Source organism: Sitophilus oryzae, unplaced genomic scaffold, assembly GCF_002938485.1.
Source record: "Sitophilus oryzae breed Bouriz unplaced genomic scaffold, Soryzae_2.0 scaffold_1430_pilon_pilon, whole genome shotgun sequence".
In the NCBI taxonomy this organism is placed as follows: domain Eukaryota; kingdom Metazoa; phylum Arthropoda; class Insecta; order Coleoptera; family Curculionidae; genus Sitophilus; species Sitophilus oryzae.
In genome coordinates, this window is record NW_022146094.1 from 138,787 (window position 1) to 155,130 (window position 16,344).

A 16,344-nucleotide genomic window follows, 5' to 3' on the forward strand; every position below is an offset into this window, starting at 1 on the left:
ATGCAAAAACAATTTCTAAGATAAATTTAAAACAATTTTTTGTGCATGGGTATATCGGTTTTATCGAAACATCACGTCCAGCCATGCAGTATTTGTTTAAACAATCTTCAGTTTGGTTCAGTCCTCTTTTAGTGGTCGTATAAAGAATTTATATAGGATTTTTTATTAATTTTTATTGTGTCGTGTTACCCGATTATCGGTAAGTTGATATTTGTGTGTTTATTGTTAACCAATTCGTTGACCTACCCTGAACCCTGGTATTTGTTTATGTAAATTCACTAATTGTTTATTATTATTATATAGAAACAATTTGTTATATTGAGATTTATTTTTTTAAATTTAAAAAAATGTTAAATATAGTTTTATTATTAAACACTCTGTAAAAAAATGCCAGGATTTGTCACTAATGACATTAATATACCACAGGATCGAAAAAAAAACGGCGTCATAGACGGCTGGGAAATGACAATCGATGATAATTTTGGGGAGGTCAAGCCCTAGACGATTTTTTAGATTTTTTAATCTTTCTATAATTTTAGTGTTAATTTATAGGAAGTTTTATATCAATTTTTAGTTAATGACGTCTAGAGACTGACCGCGACAAAATTATCATCGATTGTCATTACACAGCCGTCTTTGACGCCGTTTTTTTTCTCGATCATATGATATATCAATGCCATTAGTGACAAATCCATCAAACTATGCCTCATATTTTGGAAAAAAATGTACAGAAAATGTCAACACAATTATCAGTATTTCAATATTTCCTAAAATGGTATATCATTGTAAAACCAGCTTACCATTTTTTCTAGTGCTTATTTTAATATTGAAAAACGCTTCGTTTTTTAGTACTTTAATATGGACTTCTAGTAGGATTACCAATAACAAAAAAAAAATGGTTTTTCCTATTAACCACTGTACTAAAAGTTGATAAATAATTGACTGTGTAGGAAAGTTCTATATCAAAAATGTTTCCCAATGCTGTTCTTCCTATACAAGAAAATTTTGAAATCTCATGTGTTTTTTGCGCGAAAAAAGCATTGAAAAATATATTTCGAAATTTGTTTAGAAAAATTTTAAATTTTCAGTTAAAAAACATAATATTTCTCTGCAAATATCTGTATTATGCTGACGACACTATAATATGGTATTTGTGAACTCTTCGTGGGAAATTTTTTTTCAGAAAGTTGGCAACAACGGTAGTGACTATAGAGTATTTTTTTCACGGATGTTTCAAAATAATATCATTTAAGTAAATCAATAAGTAAAAGAGTTTTTCTAATTTTTTTTTCTTTCCTTATAGGCTAGACACTGACTAAAATTCAAATTTTGAAATATTTATTAGATTTTTAAAAGTACTTTGATGATTGATGAATGTATCACTGTTGGAATTAAATAACTTTGACTAGCGATAATTCATAAACTATAAGGTATCATTATTAGACATATTATCAGTATAGTCAGTTATAGTATGTCCTCTTGATCACTAAAATCACATGCTTCAAGAAAAAGATGGTAGGGCTGTGCTGGACTTGCCAGATATTTTCAATAATAATATTAAATTTTAGATAACAAAACATTATTCTACAATTATTGTCTTAATAAGAAAAGAAATAGACTTGTAATAAAAAACAGTTAAAAAATAACTGAGAAATACGAATGTTATGGAAATTATATGAATGACTATGCTCTTTATATGAATTCATGGCAAATTTTGTAATTCATGGTATAATTTATACGTGCTGTTCAAAATGCACCAGTTACTTGTGATTTTCAATTAATTTACAGTACTTTCTTTGTACCACAACCAAAACAGCTAACCTTTAAACAATTCTAAATCATTAATTTGTTAATTTTTATTTATTATTAAAATACTTTCATTCTGAATTAAAAGTCGTGAATATAACTTTAGTTTTAGAAAAGGTGTAAATTAGAAAAAATATAATTGTTGAGCATTTGCATTTTTTGTGACATCAGTGATTTATTTTACACCTGTTTAAGATAATTACAGATTTTTAATAGTATATTACATACTGAGGAAGGAATTGTTTCATTACTGTCGCGAGATTGATATTGTTAACTAAATCTCGAGACAGTAATGAAAACTTTCCTCCGAGGTTTGTATACTATTTTATTTACAACCACAGCATTAAATAAAAATAGGGATAGAATTCTCTCAAAATTTTATTCGAATCGTTAAAAGCACTTGGAAGAAAATTATAATAAATCGAAAAAAAAATGAAGACTTTAACTCTCTTGTAGCATGTTTTTTAAACTTGCTACCTTTTTGATAATAGCCCTTTCTCTTTTTATTAATTATAGTTTATAAATTTCTCTTAATTAATTATAATATTTAAATATGTCTTTATAATTATTTTATATTTGTTTAACAGCAGCGAGTGAGCTACGCAGTGTTGACAGTTTCGTTTCAATTTATCTTTCTAATATTTTCCCCAAAATACCTGTTTATTTGGTCAGTACGGCAACGCCGCCAACTTTCGTTTTCTGATGTCATTTCTGGATTGTCAAATCTTTGGAGGTCCATTTTGGTCGATGATTGTTCTTTTCCCTCCGATCGCCATATTGGCGTGGCGATCGGGAGGAGATTGTCTTTTTTGGTGAAATCCTGTACTGTTGGTTCATGTGGGGATTACCAGTTTAATTTTTGGATGCTATATAATAATTTTATAAATTTTTGCAAGATTTGCCTGAACCAAAATAGTAGAGATTTTTTTTGTGTGCCATGTGGCCAGATATTGGGTAAGTTCACTTATTCACGTCTTTTACCTTTTCAATTCTGATTCTTAATGATTTTCATTAGATTTGGACAATTTTGGAATGGATTCACTAATTTTGATCATTAAATGGTTGATGGTAGCTGGATGACTTGTTAGTTACGCTTTGGAGTAAGGTATCATAACCTAAAATCTACAAATATTAATTTAAATATTGTCCACAGGGTTTTGCTTATTTCTTTCTGGTTTTTACTTTTCCTGGTTTTCCTTTCTTGCTTTGGATAGTTTTATTTTAACATTCACTTGCACGTGATTACATGGTGTCGAGACATCCACCCTGTTTTTCAACTCAACAAAGATTTGTAGCCTTGCTGATGCAACTGTAGTTCCTGGAGTTCACCCTGTTCAAACCTGTTCAACATTGCCGTACTCAGCTGCTGTTGTCGGATAAGTTACCCAGGCTTATGTACTTTTATTTTGGGGTACACTATAAAAAGGTATAGATAGTAAAATCTGATATAATTTTATTAATTTTTTTTTATAAGTAGTTTTGAACATCTGTAATATTTCACCTAATTATATACTTTTCAATTTAATTATATACTTTAATTGCAAATTTAAATAACATTTTAACCTCTTTTTCAAAATTTAAACATATTTCATTACTTTCCGGTTGTTATAAAACAAACGTATTTTATAACCAAACATTAATTTTAATTAATATATTTAGATTTAGTAGAGTAAAAATTTATTTGTTTTATTGCATGAATGAGGTTCCATCTTGGCAAATATCTTTTCCTAATAACAGTTTTCTGAATCTTTAATGTTATTTAACTATTAGGTAGATTCAGTGGCGCTCATTTGAGCACAAACCTGACTCACCCTATAATGCTCTCCAGGCGAACAGCACCGTCGCTGTAATGTATTAATAAAATTTTATTTTATTATTACGTTGCGTTACGCTCTGTATCTACGAAACAATGCAGAACCTCTATGTTGATATAAAAAATAAATCATATTTTTACGTGAGGAATCTCCCTACGCGAGATGGCACACACGTTTTTTGAAACACCCTGTAAATAAACAAACAATAAATCTTAATTCTAACTATGTATATCTGACCTTTCATACTTTTATGTGCTCTTAATCGCTTCACAGAAGCCCGATAGCACCGTGGATGCAAAAAACCTCTTCGAATTTCCAATGACACAACCACTGGCAGAAAAACTCGGTTGGGTCTGTGGCAACCAAGCCGCAGAACCTTTGGCAACTGAAATTATTGAAATTTTACTAAATCTGACCTGGATACAGAACTGTATCGGGCGACAATAGAACGATTTTTCGTTTTTGCACTTGGTGTTGTCTATTCGGTCGGTACGGACAAAACTAAAGTAGTAACCAAGTAGTTAGTTATTACAAATAATATAGTTTTCGTTTATTTTCGTGTGAAGAAATGTCAGTCAGTCAGTGTACTCGGTAGATTTTTACTCTTAGTATATTGACTTCGAAATTTTGTTGCAGTTGAAGTGTATTTAAGTGAAGTTTTTAATGTGCTTAACAAGTAATATATTAAGGTAATTTTTTTTGGAATGCCATTTAGTTTTTGTGTTATATAAAAAAAGGTTTTGAAAACCAAAAATGTTTATTCTTAGTTATTATCAGTCATACAGTTGCACATAACTTAATAACGGTTTTCTGTAAATTTATAAATTGAAAGTATAATATTTTCTCAAAAACAAATTGAACATAAAGGCACTTAAATATGGAATAGGTACTCAAATATACAAGGTGGTCCGAACTGTATTCCGGAAACTTCGGCAGCATATTCTGTTTTTTGTCAAAAGTTCTGTAGAAACTGTTTTACCATAATTTTTTCGCAGAAAAATTTATGATTAATTTAAAAACATAAAAATTTCTGAAATTATAATTCAGTCAAATAACTATCTACTCAACGTGTATCTTATTTTTGTCAATAACCCGCCATAGCTAACTTGCCTGAGTATCACAACTTTGCTAACGTAGGTCTGTGAGACCGATAACATGAAAAACTGATAATTTAAAGGTTTTTTTGTCAACTTGTATTTTTTGCTAGAAGGACATAATAAAATAACAATTATTTTAGAGAAAATATTTTTATTTATCAGTTTTAATCAAAAAGACAATAATAAAAAAACCATGTCATTAAAACACAAAAGAAAAATTAACATGAACATTATACGCTAAAAATAAACTGAGATTCCTAAAGGACAACCAAATAAAAGTTTGTCTTCGTAAAAAACAGAATTCATTAAAATGCTGATATCTTGATATTCTACTTCATCATTAGATAAACTATCATCATTGTCCTCAATTTCTGAGTCAGCCCCTATTTCTTCTAACAATTTTTGTAAATACACTTCCGTTTTTTCATAATCTCCCGCCATTAGAAATCTTAGTTTTTAATTCGATAAACGCAGAAAGGCGAGAGAACTTCCCGCACTACGACAAAATATAGTAACACGATTACTAACGTCGGTCTGGCACACCGAAATTCCTAATAGATACAAAACAACCTGGGTTGTTCGGCTGTCGCTTACACACTGAATAATTGGCGTCAGATTAGGAAGGTACCTAGGTGCATAAAAATTTCCCCGTGAAGTTTGCCGAATTATCGGACTTTTTTAATGCAGCCGGTCTAAGAGACCGCACGTTAGTAACGGCGGGATAATGACACGAATTGACTATTTCCATTCGAAATATCTTGAGGACGGTTGATCGTAGCGATTTGAAAATGACGGAAATGTATATTTTTCCACTCAGTAGTTTTATACAGGTACAGACGAAAAGTCATTACTCTTCAAAACAGTGAAAACATATGTAGGTGGCGCCCCCTACAAATAGCAGCCATATTGACATCAAAATCAAATTTCTCATGTCAAAAAACTTCCAGACACCAATTTTCATCCAAATAATGACGTTACTTCAGAAGTTATTTGGAAAAAATCGAAATAAAAATGAAACTTCTTCACCTTGTATCTCCGAAACTAAACATTTTAGGACATACATTTGTCCGAACTTTTTTACTTATTTTTATCTGCAGAATATACTGCCGAAGTTTCCGGAATCAGTTCGGACCACCCTGTATATGGACCACTATAAAACACTTCAAACTAATCAAAACGGATATCAGATTTTTTTATTAAACACATTCAGACAAGAAAAGACACCTAAAACAATTAAACAAACATGTAATCAATGCACTCTCGTAATATACAACATTATTTGCAATCACGTATCAAGAAATACTTAGTTTTTGAGTACCTTAAAAACTTTCCTCATAGCGCTGAAAGAAAGACTCTCACTGTTTGGATTTCCCATCAATTTGGATTTCGGCAATTAACAGTTGCACAATTGATGCTATGTTCGACCTTTTTAATAATCTATACTCTAGCCTGAATAACCATCACTCTACAGCTACAATTTTCTGTGATTTCTCTAAAGCTTTCGACTGTGTAAATCATAACAGCTTAATTAACAAATTTCAGTACTATGGATTCAGGGGAGTGCCGCACAAATGACATAAGTCATATCTTGGCAACAGAAGGCAGCTTGTGAGGATTGATACGTCTATATCTTCTTGCAAGCCTATAGAATGTGGTGTCCCTCAGCGTTCAGTACTAGACTCTATTTTGTTTCTGGTGTTTATCAACGGTATTGCAATTCTAGACATTATCGGTAAAATCGGCCTCTTTGCGGACTATACTAGTTTTGCAATACTGCAATTTCACAAAATTGAAAATATTTCAAAAACGGTAAGATTAAAGTGCGGTAAACCTTAATCAAATTTACCTTTATTTTAATCGCAGAAACTAAAACTGTAATAATGTACAGGGTGTTCCATTTAAAAAAAATTAACTTTGATATTTTTTATTTATTTGGGACACTCTGTATCTTGTAAAAATATTTTTAAATTGTAGCACTAATAGTCCTTCAACGAACCCAAAACTTACAATTTGTAAAAATCTAATCGTTTAGCTACAATACCCCGTGTCGTATGTGGTGAACAACCCTGTACTATATAGTACACAGTTTCTTAAAATAGAGAAATATGTAATTATTTTTATTTCTATTTGTACCTATTTTTATTTTTTATATACTTTTGTTTAGAGATAATAGTTTATAGGCTTATAAATGGTACAAGTAAAAAAACAATCGTGAATTTATTTGTTGTTTTTCTAGGAAGTTACTTACAATATTCAGAGTAACATAAAACCACAATATTATCACTGTAACTAATAAAATTGTGTTTTTTTTATGAATGGTGTTGATTGGTAAATAGGCAATAAGCTAATGCAAAACCAATACTTTCTTGGTTCCAATAAGCGGGTCTTGCAGAGTTCAGTTGATATTGAACTTGCTGCAAGACTTTTGTTAAGTCTTTTTGCTAGAGAAAAAAAAACTTTAAAAATATATTTCTGATAAACAATTTTATAGTTCTAATATCTACATAAGACTCTTTAATAGAATATAGTAAGATTTATTTCCTAATGATTTGTCAAAGAAACATTCATTATAAATAACAATATATATTTAAATGCTTTATTTGACCTAAATGTTTACAGACCTTTCTGATAACATATACACAGCCATTAGAACTAAGCTTTCAGACATTTGAATAAAAAACACGTAAAATAAAGATTTTCTTTTAAAATTAAGGGCACTAAAAGGGGAATAAATCTTTTTATGGGGATTTAGAAGATATACTTTGGCATATAAATAAAAAAATATATGTGTCTTTTATTTTAAAATACATAATCTTGATATTTGCTCGCGTGTGTCTGTGAATGATGATAACAGGATATAATAAAGCAGTACAAATTAATAATAAACACATACATATTTTTACGTGTGTATAAGTAATATACGTAGAATTGGTATCATTTTGTGGTTAATATGTTGGTTTAGCTCTAGATAAAATTGCAGGCATTTTCTCGAGTTATTTGGGATTTAAATACATTTTGCATCAATAATTGCTTTTATAAAATATTATTTATGCTTCTTAGAAAGGATTTGATTAATTATATATTTATAATAATAATTATTAAGAAAACTTAATTAAAAACTGAGAACTTCGTGTAAAAATATCTCCGTCTCTTTTTACTATGTGAGAATAATAAATAAATTAAACAAATGTTAATAAAACCTATTTAAAAACAATAGATTGTAATACCTGTGTATATGAATTTTGGCGAACTGTTATTTGTTAAAAAAAATCATTCTGAGAAAGTGTAATTTCAGATTTTATGTCTCACTTTTAACTACTGTTTATAACTTTTATTATATTATTGGAGATTAATAATAATAGTATATTGTTTTATTAGGAGTAAAAATGACACTTTTTGCGGCCAGGCTGTACATTTGCCACATTTGGCAGTATAATAGGTTGAAGGTATTTCTTTCCATAGCGAGTTACGTTTTAAAATCCCATCTTATCTGATAGTCAAGCAGCGTTAAAGGCGATCAACTCAGTATCAATCAATTCGAAATTGGTCAAAGAATGCATAGAGAAGCTGAATAAATTAGGCAAAGAAAACAAAGTCCTCCTACACTGGGTGCCTGCTCACCAAGGGATAGAAGGCAATGAAAAAGCAAATAATCTAGCTAGGAAAGGAGCGAACACTCCACTAACTGGACCAGAACCGTTCTGCTTTCCAAGTGGTAACCAACTCAAGGCGGAACTCAAGAACTTGGAAGATTCCATCCGCAACCTGGAATGGAAATCTTGCAATGGTCTAAGACACTCGAAGAAGTTTCTGAGGGCTTATGATCAAGAAAAATCACAGATCTTCCTGGGTCTGAGTAAGAACAATCTTCGGATTGTCACGGGGTTTTAACAGGACACTGTCTTCTCAATGAACACCTCAGTAGATTGAAACTAAGAAGAAACGGCGAATGCAGATTCTGTGGGGAAGATGGTGAAACACCAGTACACCTCATCACTGAGTGCGCCGAGACGACAACCATTCGTGCCATGAATTTTGGTACGACTGATATTGGAGATGGAGAACTACCCTCTATAAAACCGTCCCAGATACTGGCTTTTGTCAAAGCCCTGGGACTGTATGATGAGTTATGATTCAAGAAAGGGGGACACAATGGATCTGTAAGGTCGAAGTGATTAACCCCCCTCCCACTCATTCTAAATTCTAAAAATTCTACGTTTTAAGAAATATTCAGAAATTATTATTTCAAGGAATTTATTATGAGTAGAAAAAATATTGTGTTGAGTTGGCGTTGGTTTCTCTCTTCATCTAATTTGACAAATAAATAAAGCTGTCTCTTTAGTTGTCAGTTTTGAGTCAATATTTTTTAATTCTCTTTCGTGTCGATTGCTGATTGAATTGCAGCCAGAAATGGCTCAAAACGAAATAAGTAAATTACCAACAGATATTCAGGCTTTTTCAAAAATGGAAGCAATTAAAAAACGTGCGAGAAGAAATAAAGTTTTTAACCTATCCTCGCTGTTAAAGTATCATTTAATGTCATCAACAATATATGTTTTTTTAATTGGACATCCTGTATATAAGAAATTATTTACCCTTAAAAGTGCCTGACTTTGTTTTATATGAAATCTCGCGAATTTTTGGGCATTAACATTTGAAAAAAAATGTTGGGAAAAATTGTAGGTTTTTGAAAAAAATATTAATAATATTACTTAGTACAGTCTGTATTAGTTTATATACTTATTGAGTCGTCATCATATTAGTGTCAGAATATTATTAGTACCTATAGTTGATATGTTAATGTATTAAGTCAACAGTACCGACTGAACTTTTTTGCGATAATAATCTCATCTTATTTTTTTCTTCGATTGCGTTGCAGGAAGGAAACTTAATAATATCTTGTTCGTGCGTGTTATAATGGATGATAGTGATTCCAGCGAGTACAAGAATAAACCAGAGCATCCACGAGAAAAGTCCAATTTTTTAGCCAATTTATTTTTTTGGTAAGTACTTTTTTTAATTCTAATGTTAAAGAAAAATATATTTTTTAAAAAACTATCAATTAAACTATAATTTTAATTAGCTCCATATAGCTCTTTGTTACCTTCTATATAGCTCTTTGTCATGCAATCATGTCATGCAAAAATGCAATTGCATGCAAAAACTTATTTACAACTTTGCTGCAAAAATTAACAGGGGAGTTTATCAGGGGAGTATCTGCACAGTTCAAAATTTGCATGCCATTTCCTGTTTCCAACGATGATGCACCACCCTGTATAACAATAATAATGATATCGATATAAATTATTTGACACTAAACTAGACAAAAAAGTGTCTTGAAATTTAAAGTAAATCATGCATGAAACATCGAATTTTCAACAGAAGATGCAAAAAAGGCACTGTTTCCGTTGTTTTACAACATTTAAACGATATTTCTGTAAAGGTAATATCGATTTGAAGGTAATAGAAAGTTATATATTTTATTTAATACTCATATTCATATATATTATATATATATATATATATATATATATATATATATATATAATATTATATATATATATATATATATATATATATATATATATATATATATATATATATATATATATATATATATATATATATATATATATTAATTAAGTTATTTATGAGTAAGTTTTTAACAAACCAAAACAATACTAAAACTTTTGTTTTTGTTTGGTATACAGTCTCCAGATCGTCAATACAAAAGAAAATTCTTTTTATTATTAACATTTTGAGAAAAATGCATTTTTATAAAAAATATACTTGTTTTGAAATGGTTAATCCCGTTTTAACGTTTCCAAATTCTCATACCATTTTAGAGAAAAATATAAAGAAAATATAAAAAATATGGTTGAATATTTCATCCTTTGATAGATGATTATTATTATTAATTTTGATTAACGTCTTTGTTTTTCTTAACATTATTTGTTGTTAAAGTATTACCTTTTTCGACAACTAAACAACAAATATCAACGGTCTATCAAAGAATGAAGACGAAATATTATCATAGAAAAGTGTTTTCGTTTTTTAGGACTAAAATTTAACGGTATTTTAATATTTTTTTTATTTTTGATAATAAAAAAGTTGTTCTTTTGTAAAGATGATCCGGACACATGATGTAGGTGTACAGGGCAACAAACTGTTCTTGAATAAAGCAGACTTTAAACATAAATTTCGAATTATATAAACAATTATAAAACGATTGGTGTAATTGGTGTAAATAGAATATTGTTTTATTAGGAGTAAAAATTATACTTTTTGTGGCCAGGCTGTACTTTGACAGGTGTGACAAAGTAATTTTTACTCCGAATAGAACATACTATTTTGTTTCAAACGCCACAAATAATTTTTTAAGCAATTTCAAACGTTCCAAATAATATAAAAAAAAAATTAAAAATAATACCTTGTATGTAATTATATATCGAGAAACCATGGTTACGGCTCGCCAAATTTGACACTTATGTCAGTTTAATAATATATTTTCGTACTTTTATGCTTAGGTATAAAGGTGCTTTCCTTTTATGCCCAGTCGTTAAAATGACTTTTTTATATTGTCAATCACGTCGCAACAATTAGTACTTTTGTGACGCTCGAAATGAACATTTTTTGTAATCCTCTATTTTATATCATAAATCAACATAACTTTTATGCATTTCCAAATTGTATACCAGGACCATACAATGCACGAACCTATTTGTAACTATCAAAATAAATCATGTAAGCCCGACTTCTTTATCCACGTACAATGGCATACTCCACTATATCGGAAAATATTGCGACAAAACCGAAACAAGTTTTCCTTTCATAAGGAAAACCGGTCGTTTTTCATCTAGGACGCATGCAGAAAAGTGCGATGAAGGGAAAATGCAAATAAGAATTTTCGTTTTGAATGAATCGCATGCCAAAATTGAAGATTTATAGAGATGTATTTGTTCTTTAAAAAAATCAAAAACGTCTCAAATGAATTATGTGTATTTGAGACATATTTGACAAAAACAAAATATGTTTAAGAGATAGAAGAAACTGTAAGTTTTCAAAATTTGTTGCTTTCTTTTAAAACTAAAAAATAAATCGTCAAATTTAAAGGCCCCCACATACGTTCAGTTTTTTCGCAAAGTCCGCCTGTACAAACTTGGTTTGAATACTTCCCAGTTGACGAGTTATCGAATAGTAACTTATAGTTAATTTTTGTGAATGTCGTTTCAGTTGGGGTCTTCCCATCTTCTACAAGGGCTGGGTCAAAGATTTCGGCGAAGATGATTTATACCGACCGCTCAAAGAGCACGAGTCGCACCGGCTGGGCGACAAGTTGGAGGAGGAGTGGAAGCTGGAGAGGCTGCACCACGCCGAGCCCTTACTCTTAAGGGCGATATGGCGGATGTTCAGGATGGAGATACTCACCTACGGGGGAGTCTTGTTCGTGCAGGAGTTTGTTTTAGGGTAAGTACTGGACACAGTCTATTTATTAGACAGTCAGTCGACTTTGTTAGTTTTTTTTTCTGTGTACACAGAACAAAGTTTTTCTTTCTGTGTACACACTTTTTTTTCTGTGTACACCTGCAAGCAGTCAGAGAACCAATATTGATAGTTTTTATAAACAGGATTTTAATAGGGTTTAGAATCCGACTTATTGCATAACATAACATAAGTGAAGATTGCAGGGGTTGGAAAATTTAAGGTTGATTCTCACTATACTATAAATGTTAGCATCATCAGCAGAAGATTAAAACTGATCATGATCAAAACTAAGAAATTAATACAAATATATTTTGTTTAGAATGGTACAACCCTTAGCTCTAGGAAAACTGATGAACTATTACTCGCCCAATCAAACAACAGTTTCAATCCAACAAGCGTATATGTACGCTGGAGTTCTCATAGTTTCCTCTTTCCTATCAGTGGTAGTGAGCCACAGTTACATGCTGGCATGTCATCATCTAGGCATGAAGATGAGGATAGCCTGTTGCTCATTAATATACAGGTAACTAAATTAACTCAACTTGCACCTGTTTGGTTTGAACTTATTTTTTCTAATAAGATTTTTATTTTTTTCCAGAAAAACTCTTAAATTAAGTAAAACAGCCCTAACAGAAACAACTATCGGTCAAATGATCAATCTACTATCCAACGATGTTGCCAGATTTGACCATTGCATGCGATACCTCCACTATTTGTGGATAGCACCATTAGAAACAATTTTAATCATGTACCTGCTATATTTTAACGTAGGGCTTACTTCACTATCTGGATTTTTTCTACTGGCAATCTTCATGCCTTTACAAAGTAAGTTGTGGTAAAATTACAGAAATTGGAGTTAAACTTTTAAGTTTTCAGTGGTATTGGGTAAACTGGCTTCTAAATTCCGATTGAAGACAGCTATAAAAACTGATGAGAGAGTTAGAAATATGAGCGAGATCATTTGTGGAATTCAAGTCATCAAAATGTATAATTGGGAGAGATATTTTTCTAAGATTGTTGAAACTATCAGGAAGTAAGTAAATTATGTTTTGTTTATATTTAAACTCCCATTGTTTATATTTTTAAATAATAAAATAAGCTTATTTTGAACGAATTCTAATTTTCGTTTAGATTAGAAATCAAACAAGTCAGACTGGCTTCCTACATCAGAGCACTGCACGTATCCTTCAGCAAATTCATCACCAGAACTTCCATTTTTCTTTGTATTTTAACCTACACACTGACAGGGAACAGACCCAACGCCGAATTTGTCTACGTCATCCAATCGTTCTACAACATCATCAAGGCAGCCTTGACCAATAATTTCCCTCAGGCAGTCTCAGATCTGGCTGAAACTCTAGTTTCCGTGAAAAGAATTGAAACCTATTTACTTTTTCACGAAGTTAAAACTCCCCAGATCAAACAAGTACATAAAAAGATCATTCACGCATCAACACCTTTGATCAATGCAGCTAGCAAGAAATCTGTAGGAATTTTCCTTCATGATGTCTCAGCAAAATGGAACTGTATGTTAAACGAGAATACTTTGAACGATATTAACTTCAACATCGGTCCAAAACAACTTGTTGCCGTTGTCGGTGCGGTAGGTTCAGGAAAAACTTCTTTGCTCCATGTTATCATGAAAGAACTGTCCTTGACCAAAGGAGTTAAAGATGTGGTAGGCCAAATCTCTTACGCGTCTCAGGAACCATGGTTATTTGCTGGAACGGTGAAGCAAAATATTCTTTTTGGTGAACAGTGGGATAGAAAACGATACGAAAACGTTATAAGAGTGTGTCAACTAGAGAAGGACTTTGAATTATTGTCATACGGTGATAGAAGTATGATTGGTGACAGAGGAGTGACATTGAGTGGCGGACAGAAAGCTAGAATCAATTTGGCTAGAGCTGTTTACAAACAAGCTGATATATATTTGTTGGATGATCCTCTTTCAGCGGTGGATACTCACGTTGGGAAGAAGTTATTCGAGGAGTGCATTGTTGGTGAGTAAAGAATAATAAGAAAACACACCGGCTAAACAACCACCGGTGGTATAAACAACTGATAAAATGAAGACCGAAGTTAGTCATTTCTATTAGGTGATAAACAAAGTTTAGTGTTCGTTTCTTTCTTATTTTGCATCTGACAGGTTCTCTGATAAATTGTTTATTTTTGTATGCAAGAGAATGCAGTTTTATTACTTAATGTTGGAAAAAAACAATAACACGTAAAATTTGCTAGAATAAGGCCGGTATTTCTATTCTCTTTTAAAGCATACCGCCGGTATTCTTTATGTAATCGCGGATCTTACGTTGAAAAAAAATAACACATAAAGTTTCGTAAAATAAGGGCGGTATATCTGTTTTCTTTTAAAGCATACCGCCGGTATTCTTTATGTAATCGCGGAACTTACGTTGGAAAAAACAATAACACTCGTAATAACACATTAAGTTTCGTAAAATAGAGGCGGTATTTTTGTTTTCTTTTAAAGTATACCGCCGGTATTCTTTATGTAATCGCCAAACTTCCGTTGAAAAAAACAATAACACTCGTAATAAGACATAAAGTTTCGTAAAATAGAGGCGGTATTTCTGTTTTCTTTTAAAGTATACCGCCGGTATTCTTTATGTAATCGCGGAACTTACGTTGGGAAAAACTATAACACATAAAATTGGGTAAAATAAGGGCGGTATTTTTGTTTTCTTTTAAAATATACCGCCGGTATTTTTATGTAATCGCGGAACTAACATTGGGAAAAACAGCAACACAAAATTTGGTAAAATAAGGGCGGTATTTCTGTTTTCCTTTAAAGTATACCGCCGGTATTCTATATGTAATCACGGAACTTACGTTGGGAAAAATAATAACACATAAAATTTGGTAAAATAAGGGCGGTATTTCTACTTTCTTTTAAAGCATACCGCCGGTATTCTTTATGTAATCGCGGAACTTACGTTGAAAAAAATAACACATAAAGTTTCGTAAAATAAGGGCGGTATATCTGTTTTCTTTTAAAGTATACCGGCGGTATTCTTTATGTAATCGCGGAAAAAATAAGGGCGGTATATCTGTTTTCTTTTAAAGTATACCGGCGGTATTCTTTATGTAATCGCGGAACTTACGTTGGAAAAAACAATAACACTCGTAATAACACATAAAGTTTCGTAAAATAGAGGCGGTATTTTTGTTTTCTTTTAAAGTATACCGCCGGTATTCTTTATGTAATCGCCAAACTTACGTTGAAAAAAACAATAACACTCGTAATAACACATAAAGTTTTGTAAAATAGAGGCGGTATTTATGTTTTCTTTTAAAGTATACCGCCGGTATTCTGTATGTAATTGCGGAACTTACGTTGCGAAAATCAATAACACATAAAATGTGGTAAAATAAGGGCGGTATTTCTGCTTTCTTTTAAAGTATACCGCCGGTATTCTTTATGCAATCGCGGAACTTACGTTGGGGAAAACGATAACAAATAAAATATGGTAAAAAAGGCGGTATTTCTGTCTTCTTTTAAAGTATACCGCCGGTATTTTTATATAATCGCGGAACTTATATTGGAAAAAACAGCAACACATAATATGGTATATGGTATTTAGCGACAAACGCCCTGCTTGAAAATTTACCTCGTTGCTCGGCGATATTTACGTTTATAAATATGTGGAACCGTCTAGCGACGGTCTTTCTTTTGTCAATTGTCTATACCGCCGGGAGTAATTTAGCTAGTTTGATAATACAAATAAAGAATTTGTTAACAGGGTTTTTGAGAAACAAATGTACTGTGTTGGTAACCCATCAGCTTCAGTATTTGAAGACTGTGAGCAAGATTTATGTTATGAACAGCGGGAAAATTACTAATAGTGGAACTTATCAGGAAATTCGTAATTCGGATGGAGAATTTTCAAAACTGTTTAAAGATCATGTCCTGGAGGAAAGTGAGGATTATACAGATACACAGAGTAAGTTAATTTTATTTAATTTTTGCTAATTTTAATATATAACAGTACTGTGAATTACATGGGAGAAGGAAAGTTAATCACCGTGCTCTTAGAGATCTATAGTGTACCCCTTTCTTGAGTCTCAGGGCTTTGGAAAAAGTCAGTATCTGAGACGGTTTTACAGAGGTTAGTTCTCCATCT

General features: G+C 31.4%; 1 protein-coding gene across 2 annotated transcripts in view; it reads left to right on the top strand.

Annotated features, from left to right (window-relative positions):
* The first annotated feature begins 94 nt into the window (after positions 1-94).
* Positions 95-16,344, top strand: part of LOC115876246 (probable multidrug resistance-associated protein lethal(2)03659) — a 35,673-nt gene continuing 19,423 nt past the window's right edge. The window contains exons 1-8 of one of the 2 annotated variants that reach the window (XM_030891950.1): positions 95-199; positions 9,597-9,720; positions 11,951-12,184; positions 12,522-12,725; positions 12,801-13,027; positions 13,079-13,235; positions 13,334-14,205; positions 15,964-16,164. In XM_030891950.1, the coding sequence (XP_030747810.1) occupies positions 9,635-9,720; positions 11,951-12,184; positions 12,522-12,725; positions 12,801-13,027; positions 13,079-13,235; positions 13,334-14,205; positions 15,964-16,164 (1,981 nt within the window). In that variant the 5' untranslated portion in view covers positions 95-199; positions 9,597-9,634. Of the gene's footprint in view, positions 200-3,936; positions 4,310-9,596; positions 9,721-11,950; positions 12,185-12,521; positions 12,726-12,800; positions 13,028-13,078; positions 13,236-13,333; positions 14,206-15,963; positions 16,165-16,344 lie in introns of those variants that run through there. The other variant, XM_030891951.1, reaches the window with a different exon arrangement.